The 14,839-nt window shown below is 36.4% G+C and overlaps 1 protein-coding gene across 1 annotated transcript; it reads right to left on the bottom strand.

Annotated features, from left to right (window-relative positions):
- Nucleotides 1-6,882: 6,882 nt before the first annotated feature.
- On the bottom strand, nucleotides 6,883-8,214 carry LOC108601802 (serine protease inhibitor 42Dd-like). Its single transcript, XM_017989738.1, has one exon. It carries the CDS (start codon nucleotides 8,152-8,154, stop codon nucleotides 6,922-6,924), a length of 1,233 nt encoding a protein of 410 aa, XP_017845227.1. The 5' UTR covers nucleotides 8,155-8,214; the 3' UTR covers nucleotides 6,883-6,921.
- Nucleotides 8,215-14,839: the final 6,625 nt, after the last annotated feature.

Genomic DNA, 14,839 nt, shown 5'->3' with positions numbered 1-14,839 from the left:
TGATTTCAGTTGATTTCAGTCAGTCAATTTGTCAGGACTAACCAGCAAATTAGCCATAAATTGACTTACAAGCATTCAAAACATTTGCTTTTGCCCTGTGCCTTGGTATTTTGACAGGCTAATGTCTCAGCTGTGTGTGTGTGTGTGTAAATTAAAGCTTAGCCTGTAAATCCTTGAGTAATGCTAATGCCCAAATACATATTTAATGTGTGCAAACCTTTTGCTTGCAGTTGACCTTGAGCAAAGCCAGACAGGCATTATAGTTCTTGAACTTCTTATATATAGACGCGCGCGTTAGCCTTGATAACGTGCTAGATTAGCATTTGTTTGATGTGTAAATTGATATAAAACGCATATCTTATGCATTGTGCGCTTGTCTGCCAACTTGGCGCGCTTCATAAAAAATGCAAGCTCAATTTAGTTTTAGATTTCAGTTGCCTGTGCTACCGTTTGTCACTTGCACTTGTTGTGGCTCTCATTGATTTATTGCCAAATTGTCAGCTTGGGAACTACCCAACTGCACAAGTTCTTTATTATTTATGAGCAATTGCAGCAAGTTTAAGCTTATAGATATTTTTTGACGCTTCTAAGTATTTATAGAACTATAGTAACTCGATTTGATAGCATGCCTTACTATTGTTATTAGCCTTGCATTCGATTCAAAGCAAATTGCTGCTTTTATTAAAATATTATCTTTTGTCTGTTTGCAGCAAACTGAGCGCACTAAGCAGCAACAAAGGTAAGAAAAAATTTTGCAATCAATTCCCAAATGCCGCAAGCCCTTTATATAGCTAGCGCAGAGTCGACTATATGCTATACACTATAAGTATAACTGTTAAATATAAGCATTTTTATTTTATAGCTAATTTTTTTTTCACTTAACAAATTCAATTCAATTATTTTCAATTAATCAAAGCTACAAACTTTTTAGCATTATTTAAAACTTGCTGCATATGCTCAAATAATCATGCATTATATTTATAATATATATAATTTTTCTTATAATGCCTGATTATTTGAGATATGCAGCTTAAAATTTATAATAAAATTTAGCTTATTACAAACTTAAATATGCCAACAAGTTTAATTGTAAGTTGTTAGTTAAAACAAATTTAAATTAAGAGCATAGATTACTCAACACTTTCAAATGTTATAATATAACTCCGCTTAAGCCAAGAGCTTTAAAAATGTGCACAAAACTTAGCTTTAGTGTATCTTAAAGTTTTGTCGTATAAAAACCAATTTGACTGCAGCTTTATTGCGAAAAATTTCAATCAGATTTCTGTGCAATTGTATGTGTGTTTGTATTACGAAAATAATAGTTATTTTGCTGTGCACACACACGCACACATGTTTGCTGTGTGTGTTATTTTTGGATAGCATTTTATGAAATTCTCTCTCTGACAGCATTATGAGCAACATTTGCTTGATTGTTTTCTATAGTATATTGCGTATACGTACTGTCGGCAGCTTCTAATAGCTGAATGAAGCTATTGAAATTGTTGCTCTTGATTAGCAGCACGCTTGGGCCCATAATCAAGCTACATGCCATGTAGACAAACATAAATACTAAGCTGATTGATGGGCTTATGTATTTTCTATTTTATTGTACACTTGCCATGACATTGAGCACTTGTCCTCAATATATTATTACTGCTGTTGCTACTGCGTTTCAATAGGGAAATACTACTACGCACTATGTCAAGATTTCCGCTCGCTACATCATTGAAATTGTATGTACAGCACTTGGGGCAGGTTAGTGTAGTTTAGTTGAGACAAGGAACTGCGCTTCAAGTAGAGTTAAGTTTGTTTTGTTTGCCACTCAAGTTTGTGCATATTATAACAATTTTTGTACAACAAATCAATTATCTGAGCAACACTTTGCAGCACTTTAAGTATTAATATGCTTGTAATTAGCAAGTGGCAAGGCTTGCTCTCTGCTAAGGAGTAGCGCAGGCTCTCAACTTGAAGTTTGTTTGCTTGCCAATTAGTTAGCAAAGCCTAAGATTTTCCATTGCCAAGTATCTTAGGCTATAATGTAATGCGTTTAATTTTGCACAGTGCACTTGTTTTGTAATTAACAAAGTCTCAAGTGAAATTCTTCAACTAAGCTGCAGTCATAGTTGGCCTATATATTTCAATAGATATAAGACTTCCTGTTATTTTAGCAACACTACTTTGCTTAGTATATATTTTTATCAGTGTTTTATCTTTACTACTTGCTCAATGAACTTTTAGCTGTTGCTATGTTAGCGGCGACAACAGTTTGCACATTTTATGATGAGCTGCAGTTCATTTAACAAAATCCCATTGAGCTTTGCATGCATTGCCTGCACATATATATAACATATTTCTAGCTATATAATTTTTATGATGATGTTTTAATATAGCAGCAGCCATGCGCTGTCATAAAGTGAAGCCACTTGAACAGCAAACACTTTATTATGCATTAAGCTAAAAAAAAATACACTGCGTATACTTATTTATATTTAACGCTTAGTTGTGCGCGTCTGCGTCACTTGTACTTTCTTCAATTTTGCTAACAATAAATTTTGATGCTTGGCTGCCACATAAATCTCAAGCGCTTTGTCCAAAACACTTTCGTTGCGCGCTATATGCGTATACTTAATAATAATAAACAACAATTTATATTGTGCGTTAAATTGCAGCAGCCAGTCAGCAATATACTTTGTTAGCTATTGCGGGCGCCAGCTGCGCTGCGCTTCATGCGAGCATTTTGCTGATTTTTTAATTGTTTTCTAATCAAATTAAACGCAATTGCTGTCTCAGCATTAAAACTAAAACAAACAGCTGCAAATCTGCGGCATGTTTAATGTTCTAAAGCGCTTTTTAATGCTCAACAACAACAACAACAAAAAAAAAAACTGTCGAGTCCAGCGTCGCGTCAATAATAAACAAACAACAAAAACTCATGCGTCAGCTAAGTGTCAAAGCTTTGCTAATCATGGGACGCACTCAGCCAAGTTAAATAAATTGGGCAGCTAAGTCTTAGTTATATATGCTAAATAAAGTGAAGCTTGACTGTTCCATCAATAAAAGCAAATGTAGGTCAGCGTATTAAATATAGACATACATTAATGCAGCGCCATGTCCTTTGGCTATGACTCAATTACCGTCAGAACAAGTGAATGGAAATCCTTGAACTGTCAACATAATTTTTACAGTTAATTTAAACCAATTAATAGTACGTAAAACGAAATTCATTTCATATGCCAAGCAGACGTCATGACAACGTCGCTGCTGCCTATAGCTATAATTAAAACAAATTCTTACAACAAAAAGAAAGGCAAGCATGTAAATAAACAATTTGCGCTTTTATTACATTACGCATACGCCGCGTAAACGATTGTTACATTTTTGGCATGTTATTAACACACGAGCGACGCTTCCATATGCATGTGGCTGTCTCTCATTCACACACACACACACATAGGCAGTTACTCGTTCATTCATTAGAAAAAATAAATTAAATTCAAAGCAATAATGTTAAGAAAAACACAAAATAATTCCCGCACATTTCTGGCCGCATGCCAAGTGCACAAAAAAACAAAAAGATAAAAAAAAAAACGATGAAATGAAAATAAAAAATTAAAGCTAAAAGTAGCGAGTCGTAGATTGAATACTCTGCGCTGTTTATTTTAATTACGAGTGAAGGGTAAAAGCAAATGTTTAAAATTAATTTAAATAAATATTTAAAATTAAATGTGCTTTAAAAGGAAAATATAATAATATTGTATATAAATTTTTATTATAGGAGTGCTTAACAGATCTAACATTTGTTGCAAGCATTGGGCAAAGCCAAAAATTGATGAGGCAGCTCAAGAGCTTAGAGCTGAGCTATGAGTATTAGAATTTAGTAGTAGAAATGAAGTTAACACTACTTATTTGCTACTAATTATCATTATCATATAACTTTAATAATAATCGAATCTTCAACTGAGCATAAGCACAAATAGTAAGCAATATAATAGAAAAGTAAAAATCAAGAATTTACATAAATTTGTTTATATAACATAAACAGCTTGAGGACTGCAATTGTTACTTATATGTTAACAGCAACTCTTGGTTAGTGTATAGCAAGCATTTTACTGCTTGATATTGGTTTCTCTTTGTGGTTGTATTAGGTTTTCAGCAGGTCCTGCCATTGACGCTATCATGTGTTGTTTGCTTGCTGGCTGCCAACCCAACACCTAGGCGCTGGCTCTGCCTCTGACTGTTGCCTGTTTGTCAAAGGTTTGGCAATTACTTACATTTATGTGGCCCAAAAATTCTGAGGCTTGCGGCATGTGGCCTATGACGTTGGCAGCTGCCAGTTCGTCCGTCAGTCAGTCAGTCAGTCAGAGTGAGAATTGCCCTTGTTTTTCCTTCATGTCATATCGATTTTCAAATTGTGCGGCGACTGCTCCAATTGGACCTCGTGTCCAAGTGTCATTTGACTTGACGGAACTTGTGTTTGCAAAATTTTTTTGTTGCTGTTGCCTTTGTTGGCTCAAAGGTGTTAACTTTAACGTTCAAGCAATTTATAATATACATTCTTTTTATTCATTTGCATTTTTTTCCATTTTATTTTGTGTGTACATAATGTAAACACGTGTTGTCGATTTCAGCGGAATAAGCGGCAAATTGATATGCCAAAAAATATATAAATTCATGTCGAAATTTCATTTAAATTGTTTTAAATGACATTTTAGCTATAAAGTAAAATTGGATGCCTTGGCATTACAGTTGGGCACGTACCAAAACCAATTTTTGTTAGCATGCACTCAAAACTTTGTTTGCTACAAATTAGAATTCCATAAAATGTAAATTCTTGTAAAGCCAATGAACTATACAAGGCAACGTTGTTGCCTCATCGTATCGAATGATAATGTTATCTAAGGCGTAGTGTGAACAGTTAAGGTTTAAATTGCGGCTAAGTTTACACAGTGCATTCATTGATTATTGATTTTTAAATTGTACTTAACTTGTTGCTCAGCCAGCCCAGCAGCAGCAGCAGCAGCAGCCTGTGAGGTAATTTATGAGCCGCAACCGGTTCGATTCGACAACTTTTGTAATCAATCTTAATGCATGTCTGTGGCCACGCCCATATATTGACTGGCTATGTGTTAATTTGTTGCAACTACAGTTGCTTTTAATTGATGTACGCTCTTTGGCAGAAACGTCATAGCTTAAAGTACTATAAACATGGCCAACTAATTGTTTTGAATTGCTACAAGTCCAATGTGCACACACTTTAGTTATTTTCCAAGTATTATTTTTGCATAAATTTTCGTCTCGTTTGGCTTTTTGTTTATTTTGCAACCTTGCAATTTTCTACTTGATTGCACATTATGACCGCAACAATTATTATCGCTTGGCAATTCGAAGCCCAATGACTAGCCCCGCTTTTGGCATAGAACCCAGTGCAATGAACCCAAGAGTATTAGAAAAAAAATTGCAATTTGATGACTGCACACGCCCCATTCATACGTCACGAATAGTGCAGTCAATTGATTTGTATTTTCGTTTGATTATTAAAAATCATCTTTTGAGTTCATGGCAAATTGCAAATGCAAAACACATTGAAACGTTTTTCACTCGATGCATGCCTGGCAATGTAACGGAAACAATTATATCGCATATATATATATATTGTTTATATATGTATATGATTGGCAATTGTAGTGTCAATAGCTTTGCACAACTTGCCACAAACAATAAACCGCAAGTCATTCGCTTGAAGCGCGTAAACTTCGCCGTTAGTTGTGGGTGGCTTTTCATTGTGGCAATAGCAAAAGTTATGCGGTTGGCAGCTTGTTTAAACAATTCCAAAAGCTTACTAATTTATACGTTCTAATTGTTATAATGCTGTTTAATTGAAATATGAAAGTCATGCACAGTGTGCTGTAGTTAAAGCAACTACAAGTTAGTCGCGCTTTATTTTACATATTTTATATTTTTTTCGTGTTCAACTCATACAAGTTTCTGCTTTATGCCACTTGCTGACCTTGGCGGCTGGATAATGTTTTTTCTTCAGTCGGCTACCAGTCGCTTTAAATAGCATTGTTAACCTCCAAGAGGTCGCCAGCAAACTGCAGCCAGCCAACAGCTAAAAACAAAAAAGTTTTTGTATAAAAATAATACAAACATTTGTTTTACAAGGTAGTTGAAACTTTTTCAACTTTTCAGTGCCGTCTCAGCGTATCAAAGGGCCTATGTAAAAGATTAAAAATATGATTATTTGCCGGCTGTGACCGCCAGAACTGTAGCAGCGTTTATATCACATAAAAAGGCATTAAGTATTTGGGCCACAAGCTTTTAATTAAAGGCCATTTGCAGTGAGTTTGAATTTTTTAATTGCAATTGTCATAAAATGAACTGAACTTGCAGCCAATGTGGCGGTAAAAAAGCTAAAAATTAAATTTAAGTGTAGTAGAAGTTGTAATAAGCAGCAAAATGCGCAAGTTGATTAAATGTTTGGCTTGATCAGCTTACGAACTCAAAAATTTTGCAGCTCTTCGCTTCCGCAAGATTCGAAACAGACAGTCAAGTACTCAGGAATTTCCGCTGTTCAGCCAATATTTAAACAATGTCTACTCTATACACTGTTGCTACTGTCTATTTAAATCTTTTATCAGCAGTGTGTACTTAAACGCTTTGCGCTGATTTCTATCGCTGGCCGATAATATCTAGATAAGGTGATCAAAATATGCAGACAAATGGTGCTACTCGCAAGTCATTTGGCTGTCAGTGACGTGGCGCCTCAAAAGTAAATGGGGGGCAGTTATCATGATGGGTGGATTTTGTGCGTGTGCGTGACTCATGTATGTAAATTTTGCTGATAAGCGCTGTAACTAAAAATAAAAGTTATAAAGACGCAGCACTGTGATAAGCTTTAATTGTTAGATAAAAATTATGAAATTAATTTTCGCATTCACACACATCTTGGCCACATTCGCATGCGGGCAAGTTGCTGGCCTCAGCGGGCAACTTAAGATTGCCCACAAACAAACGCCCGTACTTATCATCGTATATGGTAAAATAGAATGGCCGATCGGCATGAAATATCTCTGGCTCTGGCGGCGGCGACGGCGCTTGTGGCAAGCTGCGTGTCATTAGCACAGCCGCTGTGGCAGCTGCTGCTTCGCTGCCCTGCTCATTGACCTCAATGTACGCTTTGTGTATAATTTTGGACACATCTATGCGCGTTTGCTGCTCTATCATTAGCTTGAATTCGGGCGCATTGAACAGTCGCTGCATATGCAGCTGCTGAAAAATTGGCGACAACTCTTGCTCAAACTCGGCTTTGAACTTGGGCAGCTTAACGTCTATGCGCAGCTTGCGCAGCTGCTTTGTTATATTCTCCAGTGAGGTGCTGGCAAGTTTACGCTGCAGATTATGCAGTCCCGCTGCTTGATCGGGTAATATAATTAACATGCTAAGCGCACAGTTTGTATAGCGCAGTCGCAGCGCTTTGGCTTTGAGACTTTTAAGCAGCGCATATTCAAAATAATTGGTGGCATGCATCATCTTCACCAAGCGCTTGTTGCCAGCTGCGTCCAATTGAAAGTATTCCTTGCTGGTCTCCAGCTTGTCAAACTGTATGCGCCAGTTGGCCTTAAAATGTATTGCATTGACCAGCAGCAGCGTTGTATCTGCCCCAAGCGCAGCTGCACTTATTAATTGCTTTATGCAATTGTTGGTCTTCTGCTGCACCCAGCTATTGATGCTGCTAGCTGCTGCTTCAGCATTCTCAAAATCTATCAGCTCTGCTGGCGATCGATACTTGCTTGCTAATAAATCCTGAAAGCTCTTACTCAGCTCATAGTCTTGGTGCAAGTACAGTTTGCTAGCCATTTGCAGCACGCTATATTGTTCATAATATGCTACAAGATCATTAAAATTATTTGCTATTTCCACCAACAAGCGACTGCTTAGCTTAAGTCCGTTGTCCAGCTGCTTGGCTGTGGCGCTGCCATCAATGGCGCCCATGCGTAACATTGAGGCGCAGATTTGTACGCTGAGTGGTGAGCATATTAGATTGACATGCTCATTCGATTTGAGCAGCTGCTCATAGAAACTGTTGCTGAACTTGTCCACACTCTTGGCGATGGCAGCATCGCTGGTCATGCTGTAATTAAAATTAAAACACATTAAAATTTTGACAAATATAATAAGGTAAAGTTGCTACATAGCAAACTAAAATTAAAATTTTGACAATGCTTGGCTGGCCAGTGTTGTTTTATTTTAGACTGTACAGCACAAGTAAAAGTGAAAAAATAAAAGTACGTATACTTGATTTAAGCCTGGTTTGTTGGTTCGACTGCTGTTTCATACTTGTATTAGGTTAGGTTAGGTGACCTCACATAGACCACTATTGCTCCTTAGTGTTGCCGTTATTTGTATTAAGAAAAACGCAGATTATCTATGGATGCTCGTCCTATTTAATTCTGATTTTATTTTCTCTGCACAAATTTACTTTTAGCTTTTTGTTGCTGCTTTGCATATTTATGTTAAGCAGCAGGCCTAATGTATGCCAAACTGAGTCACACCAGGCCTCACTCTATATGCAAATTCTGTGAAATTTACTGTCTGCATATATTTTAAGCCATAAGTTTGTTTAGCGCACATCAATCAACATATTTTTAAATAGATAGTGTTGCTTTTATTTGATATGTGAACTTTTGCCGGCTGACACGTGCCTGAGTTCATAAATTATCTTATCTAAAAACAAGGACAGTTGTCAATTTTTCGCTGCGCTAATTAATGTTCAATAACTTTTTAATTCAGACACATTTACATGTCAATCAGCATAAATCACAGCTACTACATATAGTAGTGTTGACTAAGGTCGGTGCGACTAAAAATTTAATATTTTTGATGATGCCTAGACACGGAACTGTGTGTACAACTCGTATGTAGGTCAGTTTGTTTGCATGTTCTTGTCCAGCTATAAATAAATGCATTTTTGTATTCAGCGGGGGGGCCATTGAAATTGACAAATAAATAAACAAACAGCAGTACGTAGGCCTAGACTATTTTTGGTAGTCGCAACCTTGCGCATTCAGCAGCTCAAGGCGTCAATAGCCTCTTGTTATGACAAACTCAGCAACTCAGCTCAGTGTTTTTTTTTTCCTGCGGCTGCTTTGTGATCCTGATAGCAAATAAAAGTCAAGCACACTTTGACCTCAGCGACTGACTGGTCAGTCACAGTCACTGTGCTCTAATCGTATGTAATTTCACATATAGCTAGATATATTCACTTTTTTTGAGGTCTGGTAATTTGATGCTGGCAGCTAACAACAGACAATTGTCTGTATGGCTAAGTGCACTGAACTCGTTTGCTTCCAATTTTTTGTGTGCGCTTTGCATAAATTCGAGCTGCAGCGTCAATGTGGCACAAACAAAACAAAGACTGAGACACACTCTAGTGTTGTTAATGAGCTGCAGAATGTAATTATATTTGCCACAGCGGCGCCCAGTCAGGTGTCGTGCCTGTCATCATCAACACTTGCAATAACTTATAATCATGGCCTGGGCCCCATTAGCTATTGCCTTTGACCTTTGCTGTGTCGAATGGGTTGAGAACTATTATTAATGTTGCTGCTGACAGCTGTAGCCATAGCCATAGAGCCTTGGGGGCCTGCACCAACATCAAGTTGTGTATTGCTGCAAAATTGTAATTGAAACTCGGTCCTGTTAACTAATTATGCTGCTGCTGGTCACATAATTGATTGGCCTGCTGTTCATTGGCTTGGAAAAATGCAAAAAAGATGGAAAATGTGGGTCAATTGTCAAGTGTTGCTGCTCACTGATTTGTTGTTGCTGACGGAATTAATGTGCTGTAAACATTTTAATTACCAATTCAAAAAAGAAAAAAACTCTAATTGAAAAGTAGTCAAAACAAATCAAATGAGTCAGTTAAGCTGCTGTTTAGGGTTTTTTCCTTTACGTTTAGCATATATAAATTTAAATACGCAAAGCAAGTTGTTTTTTGTTTGTTATTGTTAAATATTGGTTTGTTGTTTGACTAATGCTGACGTTGAAGTTATAGTACAACTAGTTTGGGTTTGCCCAATAAGCTGAAGTTGTTCAGTTAAATTAGCTTATCAGTTAAATTATTAATGGAAAATATTTGGCATCACTAGGCTAAAAATTTGCAAACTCATTGCTAATAACGTTTGCAAATAATCCACTGCGATTAGCATTATTTTTAGATTTTACGCGCTTATTATTTACAAAAAAAATTAAATAAAGCGCTAATAATAAGTGCGTTAATAATTTTATAAAATATTGTAAGCTAATCAAATCACAACAAAATAAAGTAAATTGAAAACAATTTAATATGCTCTTTGCTAATTTCGTTGCAATCACAATAATTTGTAATCGAAACCGCAAATAAAGCTAATTTAAATATTAATTGATGCACACTTAAAATAAAATAAAACCAATTGCCTATAATAAAGATTAATAACAAGCATTCAATAGATATGTTTGTCATAAATAAAAGTATCAAATTAAGCAATTAAAAATGAGAGATGCGCGATATTTTATTTTGCATAATTATTATCAGGCGATCTCAACAGCACTGCAGCTTTGCAATTTGCATATTTATTTTGTTGCAATATTTTTCCAATAGGAAAATGTATAAAAAAAATGAATTGCATCAACGTCATCAACGTAGCGCCAGACAATCAATGACTGGGCAGACGACAACAATAGCGCTGAGACTACGTTGCTAATATGTTTGCTATTATTATTATTGTTGTTGTTGCCGTTGCTTTGCCTGCTTGCCTGCTTGGTTGGTTGTTACTTTTTTGTTGTTACTTTTGCGTTGGCTATTGTCGTGCTTGTCAGTTAACGAGCTAATGGAAAAGTTTATACTAGAACTAATAAAGACACGGGGGCATAAACCTCACTCACTCTGTATATATGTTTGTAAGCCTTACATGATGTTTTCGTGCTTGCTATATAATTTAATTTAATTTCTTGCATTTTCATTACGCAAGTCGTACGACAAAACTGACATGCACTAACGGAATTTTTTTATACTAAGGCACTTAGTTTAGCAACTTTAGCTCGAAAGATAAAAAGTTGTGCCAATATTTGCCTTATTACCGATGCTGCCTTTGACAACGCCGCTATATATTCAATTATGTGCAACAGACAAAACTTTTACTACTCACATACGCACACACACGCACACACACATAGCTTTATTAATATAATAAACAGTGCAAAAGTTTGGGCAGCAGCAGCAGCAGATGCCGCAACTAATTAAATGGGATTTATGTTGATAGCTTTGCTCATTTTGTTTATTGTCAAGTTAAGCTTTACTTTGAGGCTTAACGTAACAGTAAATGCGCATTATGAAATCAAAGAATAGTGCAGACAAAGCTCAAAGGTTGTCTGCATATCAATTGAGCGGGCGTGGCACTCAAACTTAAAACTTTGTATAATAAACAAACATATTAAATTAATTAGGAGCTACTTGAGGAAGTGCACACACACACAAACACACACACACATATGCTTATTGATTTGCTAATACATAAGCAGCTTATCATTGTTCCGTACTTTGCTTACTAAGCGCAGCTTTAGTTAATAGGGGGCTTGAATTGCTTAGTGACGTCAGTATTCACTTCGCTGAAGGTTATAACTTGCATTAATTCCTAGAAATTTTCTTGCTATACAGTTCAACCCTTATCTTAACTTATTTGCTTATCACATAGTTTTGCACACAAACAAAAGTGTAATCAATCAAATAGCATTGATTGCAGCCTATGTAAAGTCTACAAGAATTTCATATGCAGCGCTCAGTTGAAAGTTAATTCGTTGGCGATTATTGCTCATTAGCAAGCAACTCAAGGACAAGCTACGTAACAAGGCCTAAAGACAAGCTGGCCTGACTGACTCTTATCTGCTGCATGCAGTGCAACGCCCACTTGGCTTGCCAGAAATTAATGCACACAAATATGGGTTAAATATCATTTATAAAAAATTTATTTATGTTCCTTGTACTCACTTAAGTGCCTGCGTATACGTATGAAGTCAAAAGCTTTATATTTAACATAAAGATAAAGCTTACAGTGCGCGTCAAAAGTGACGTCACATGCAGTGTCCAGTGTGTGTTTTTTATTTTGGGGGGCGGCAGCAGCACAAAAAACCGGCTTCAAACTGTTGGACATTGAACAGCAACAAGCTGAACGTTGTAACTGTTGCTCGCATTGTTGTTGCTGTTGTTGTTGTTTTTATCGTTGCTGTGAGCCATAGTTTTGTTTTCTTTGTGTTGACCAATTTGCTGTGCTGTGCTGTACTGTGTGGGGAATCACAGCAAATATATTGTCAACAGGTTCATTTATAAATATAGTGCGACTCTTTAAACGTATCACGTGCTTTGTGAACCGCAAAACCATCAAAAAGCCAAGCCGAGCCGAGCCCTCTCTCTCTCTCAGTTCAGCGTTTGCGATTGCTCATAAGCCAAATTAATTTGTTAGACTGTTAAAAAATTCCTTTACTCATGCTACTTGTTTATTTTAATGTGTGTTCGCGCTGCTGTTTTTAGTTTATACTGCCAAGTCATTCAAATTAGCGCATATTTATCAACTTGTTTACGCTGCTTGCGGTTTCATCAGAAAAATATGTGAACTCTGCCCCAATGCAATAAGCAAATGCAAACACATGTTGCTTGCCTTCGAACTTTGCTTGGCCCACGCGAACGGAAGCTTTGACTTCCAAACATAACAGCACAGCTGATAGCGTTTGGCTTAAAATCAATGCCCAGCCCCTTGAAATAAATCAGACGATTGCAAGTGCAAATTGTCTTTGTTTCGTTGTAAGCTGTCAATATTACTTAGTATAGCTGCATTAGATTAGACGACGGTGATAAGAGAGAGACTAGCGAAAGCCCTGAATAGATAGAGCGCTACACTTGTGCTTATTACGTATACGCATACTTGTTTTGTATATATATTAAGCATACGTAGTGCGTCTGTCTTTGCCTTGATTCACATTTGGCGTCAATATTTACTGCGCGCATACACGCGCGTTGAGCTTCGGGCACTAAAATGTATAAGCGCGCGTTAAATTCACACCCCTTAAAATGCCGCTAACTAATATAACAACTAGCTAATATAAGCATTAAGTGCTTTGCCGAATTTTAAGTAAATTTAGCGCTCGAGTCTCTATGCGTATTTTTGGGGCGTTGCTTAGTGACTTGGTGATAAGCTCAGCTAGATCAAATATATATACATCAATATATGTATATAGTATTATATATTTTTATTTATAGCTTGTATTTATTTTTGTGGCAGACAAAGCTCAATAAAATATTTAAAGCAAGTTGCTATAGCTTTGTATCAGCTGCTCACTTTTTTTATATATTATATTCTATAAAATATTTAAAGCAAGTTTTTAAAGCTTTGTATCAGCTGTTTACTTTTTTTTTATATTAATTCAATATTAAATATATTTTAATAACATATTATACATCAATTTGAATTAATAATCTAAAACTTTTGGTATATAAAATATTTTTAAAAATGCTTAAAGCAATTTATCTGAGCTTTGCAGCAGTTTTAATGCTGTAATAAATTTTAATTTAACATTTTGTATATATAACATATTTTATTAAAGTCTTATGCAATAGTAACTGCTTTTTTCTATATATCAAACCCTTACTGTAGCTAAAGTAGGGCATGTAAACGCCGCTCAGCAGTTCGACACAAAAAGTAATTTTTATATTGTTTACATTTGGCAGTCTCTGGTCGCGTGTTCAGCGTATCCCATGCCTAAATACAATGTTCAATATATCCATCCATACAGTATGTGAGCTTAGTACGCACCTATGGATGAGCGCATGCCCTAGTGGTCGGTCATTCTATGTGCGACTGACTCAACTTAACAGCGATGCGTAGTTGTAGCAATTAAACTTTAAAACTCTCCGCGCTGCATGCAGCAAACACGTGTGTGTCTCTCTATTGAGAGAATATTATTGGTTATCAACGATTTCAAATTTGTTGCTGGTCATTGCAGATAAGCAATGTAATATTTACCCAGTTAATGGAGCGTGCCTGAACTTGTAAGTCGCATGTAAATATTGCGACCCCAAAAAAAAAAATTAAGACTGCTGCCAGTTTTGATATTTATTTTTAATTTCAGTATAAAAACAATACGTTATTGCTACTGTTGCATTGTTTGTTTTCTTTTAATTTTATTACTATGCATAATAGCAAGATTCTTATCTTATAATGTTCTATGGTTATCTCTTTTGCTCTTTTGCAGTTGCCGCCGAGTTGCGAGAGAGCGAGTTTCATCAGCTTCCAAACAAAGAAATAAAGGCATAGCAATATTGTTTACTTCAGCGGCCTAATAAAATTGCAATTTTTTATGGCTAAGAAAATAGAGCGTGGCCACATTTTGCACAGAACTGGGCAACTGCAGTTGCTGCTGGTGATGATGCAACAGCAACAAAAGTGAAGTTACAATTGCGAATGGAAAAGCGCAAAAGATTATACAATTTGTAAGCTGCAACGAACTAGGACAACCAGCAACAAAGGCCTCAGACAGCGTCTACAGCTGATAAATACCGGCTGGCAACAAGTAATAGCAACACTTAGTCACAACAACAACACACAACAGCAACAACAATTGCAAGAGCAACAGCAACAACAGCAGCAGCAGCATAAATTCAAAGTCGTTGCTGTATTAATTGAGCGTAGCGTGGGAACTACAAATCACAGCAGCAACCAGCACCAACAGCAGCAACATTTACGCTCTCAGCTGTACTCAACGCGCTCATTGCGCTCTCAGCAATATTTCGCGTTGAGTTGGGCGCTCG

The sequence above is a fragment of the Drosophila busckii genome, chromosome 3R (assembly GCF_011750605.1).
Source record: "Drosophila busckii strain San Diego stock center, stock number 13000-0081.31 chromosome 3R, ASM1175060v1, whole genome shotgun sequence".
NCBI lineage: Eukaryota > Metazoa > Arthropoda > Insecta > Diptera > Drosophilidae > Drosophila > Drosophila busckii.
The sequence above is the reverse complement of the archived record's forward strand: the minus strand, read 5'-3'. Positions and strand labels throughout refer to the sequence as shown.

Excerpts from the sequence above, each read along its gene's own strand:
- LOC108601802 (XM_017989738.1), bottom strand. The coding sequence starts at position 8,154 with ATGTGTTTTAATTTTAATTACAGCATGACCAGCGATGCTGCCATCGCC.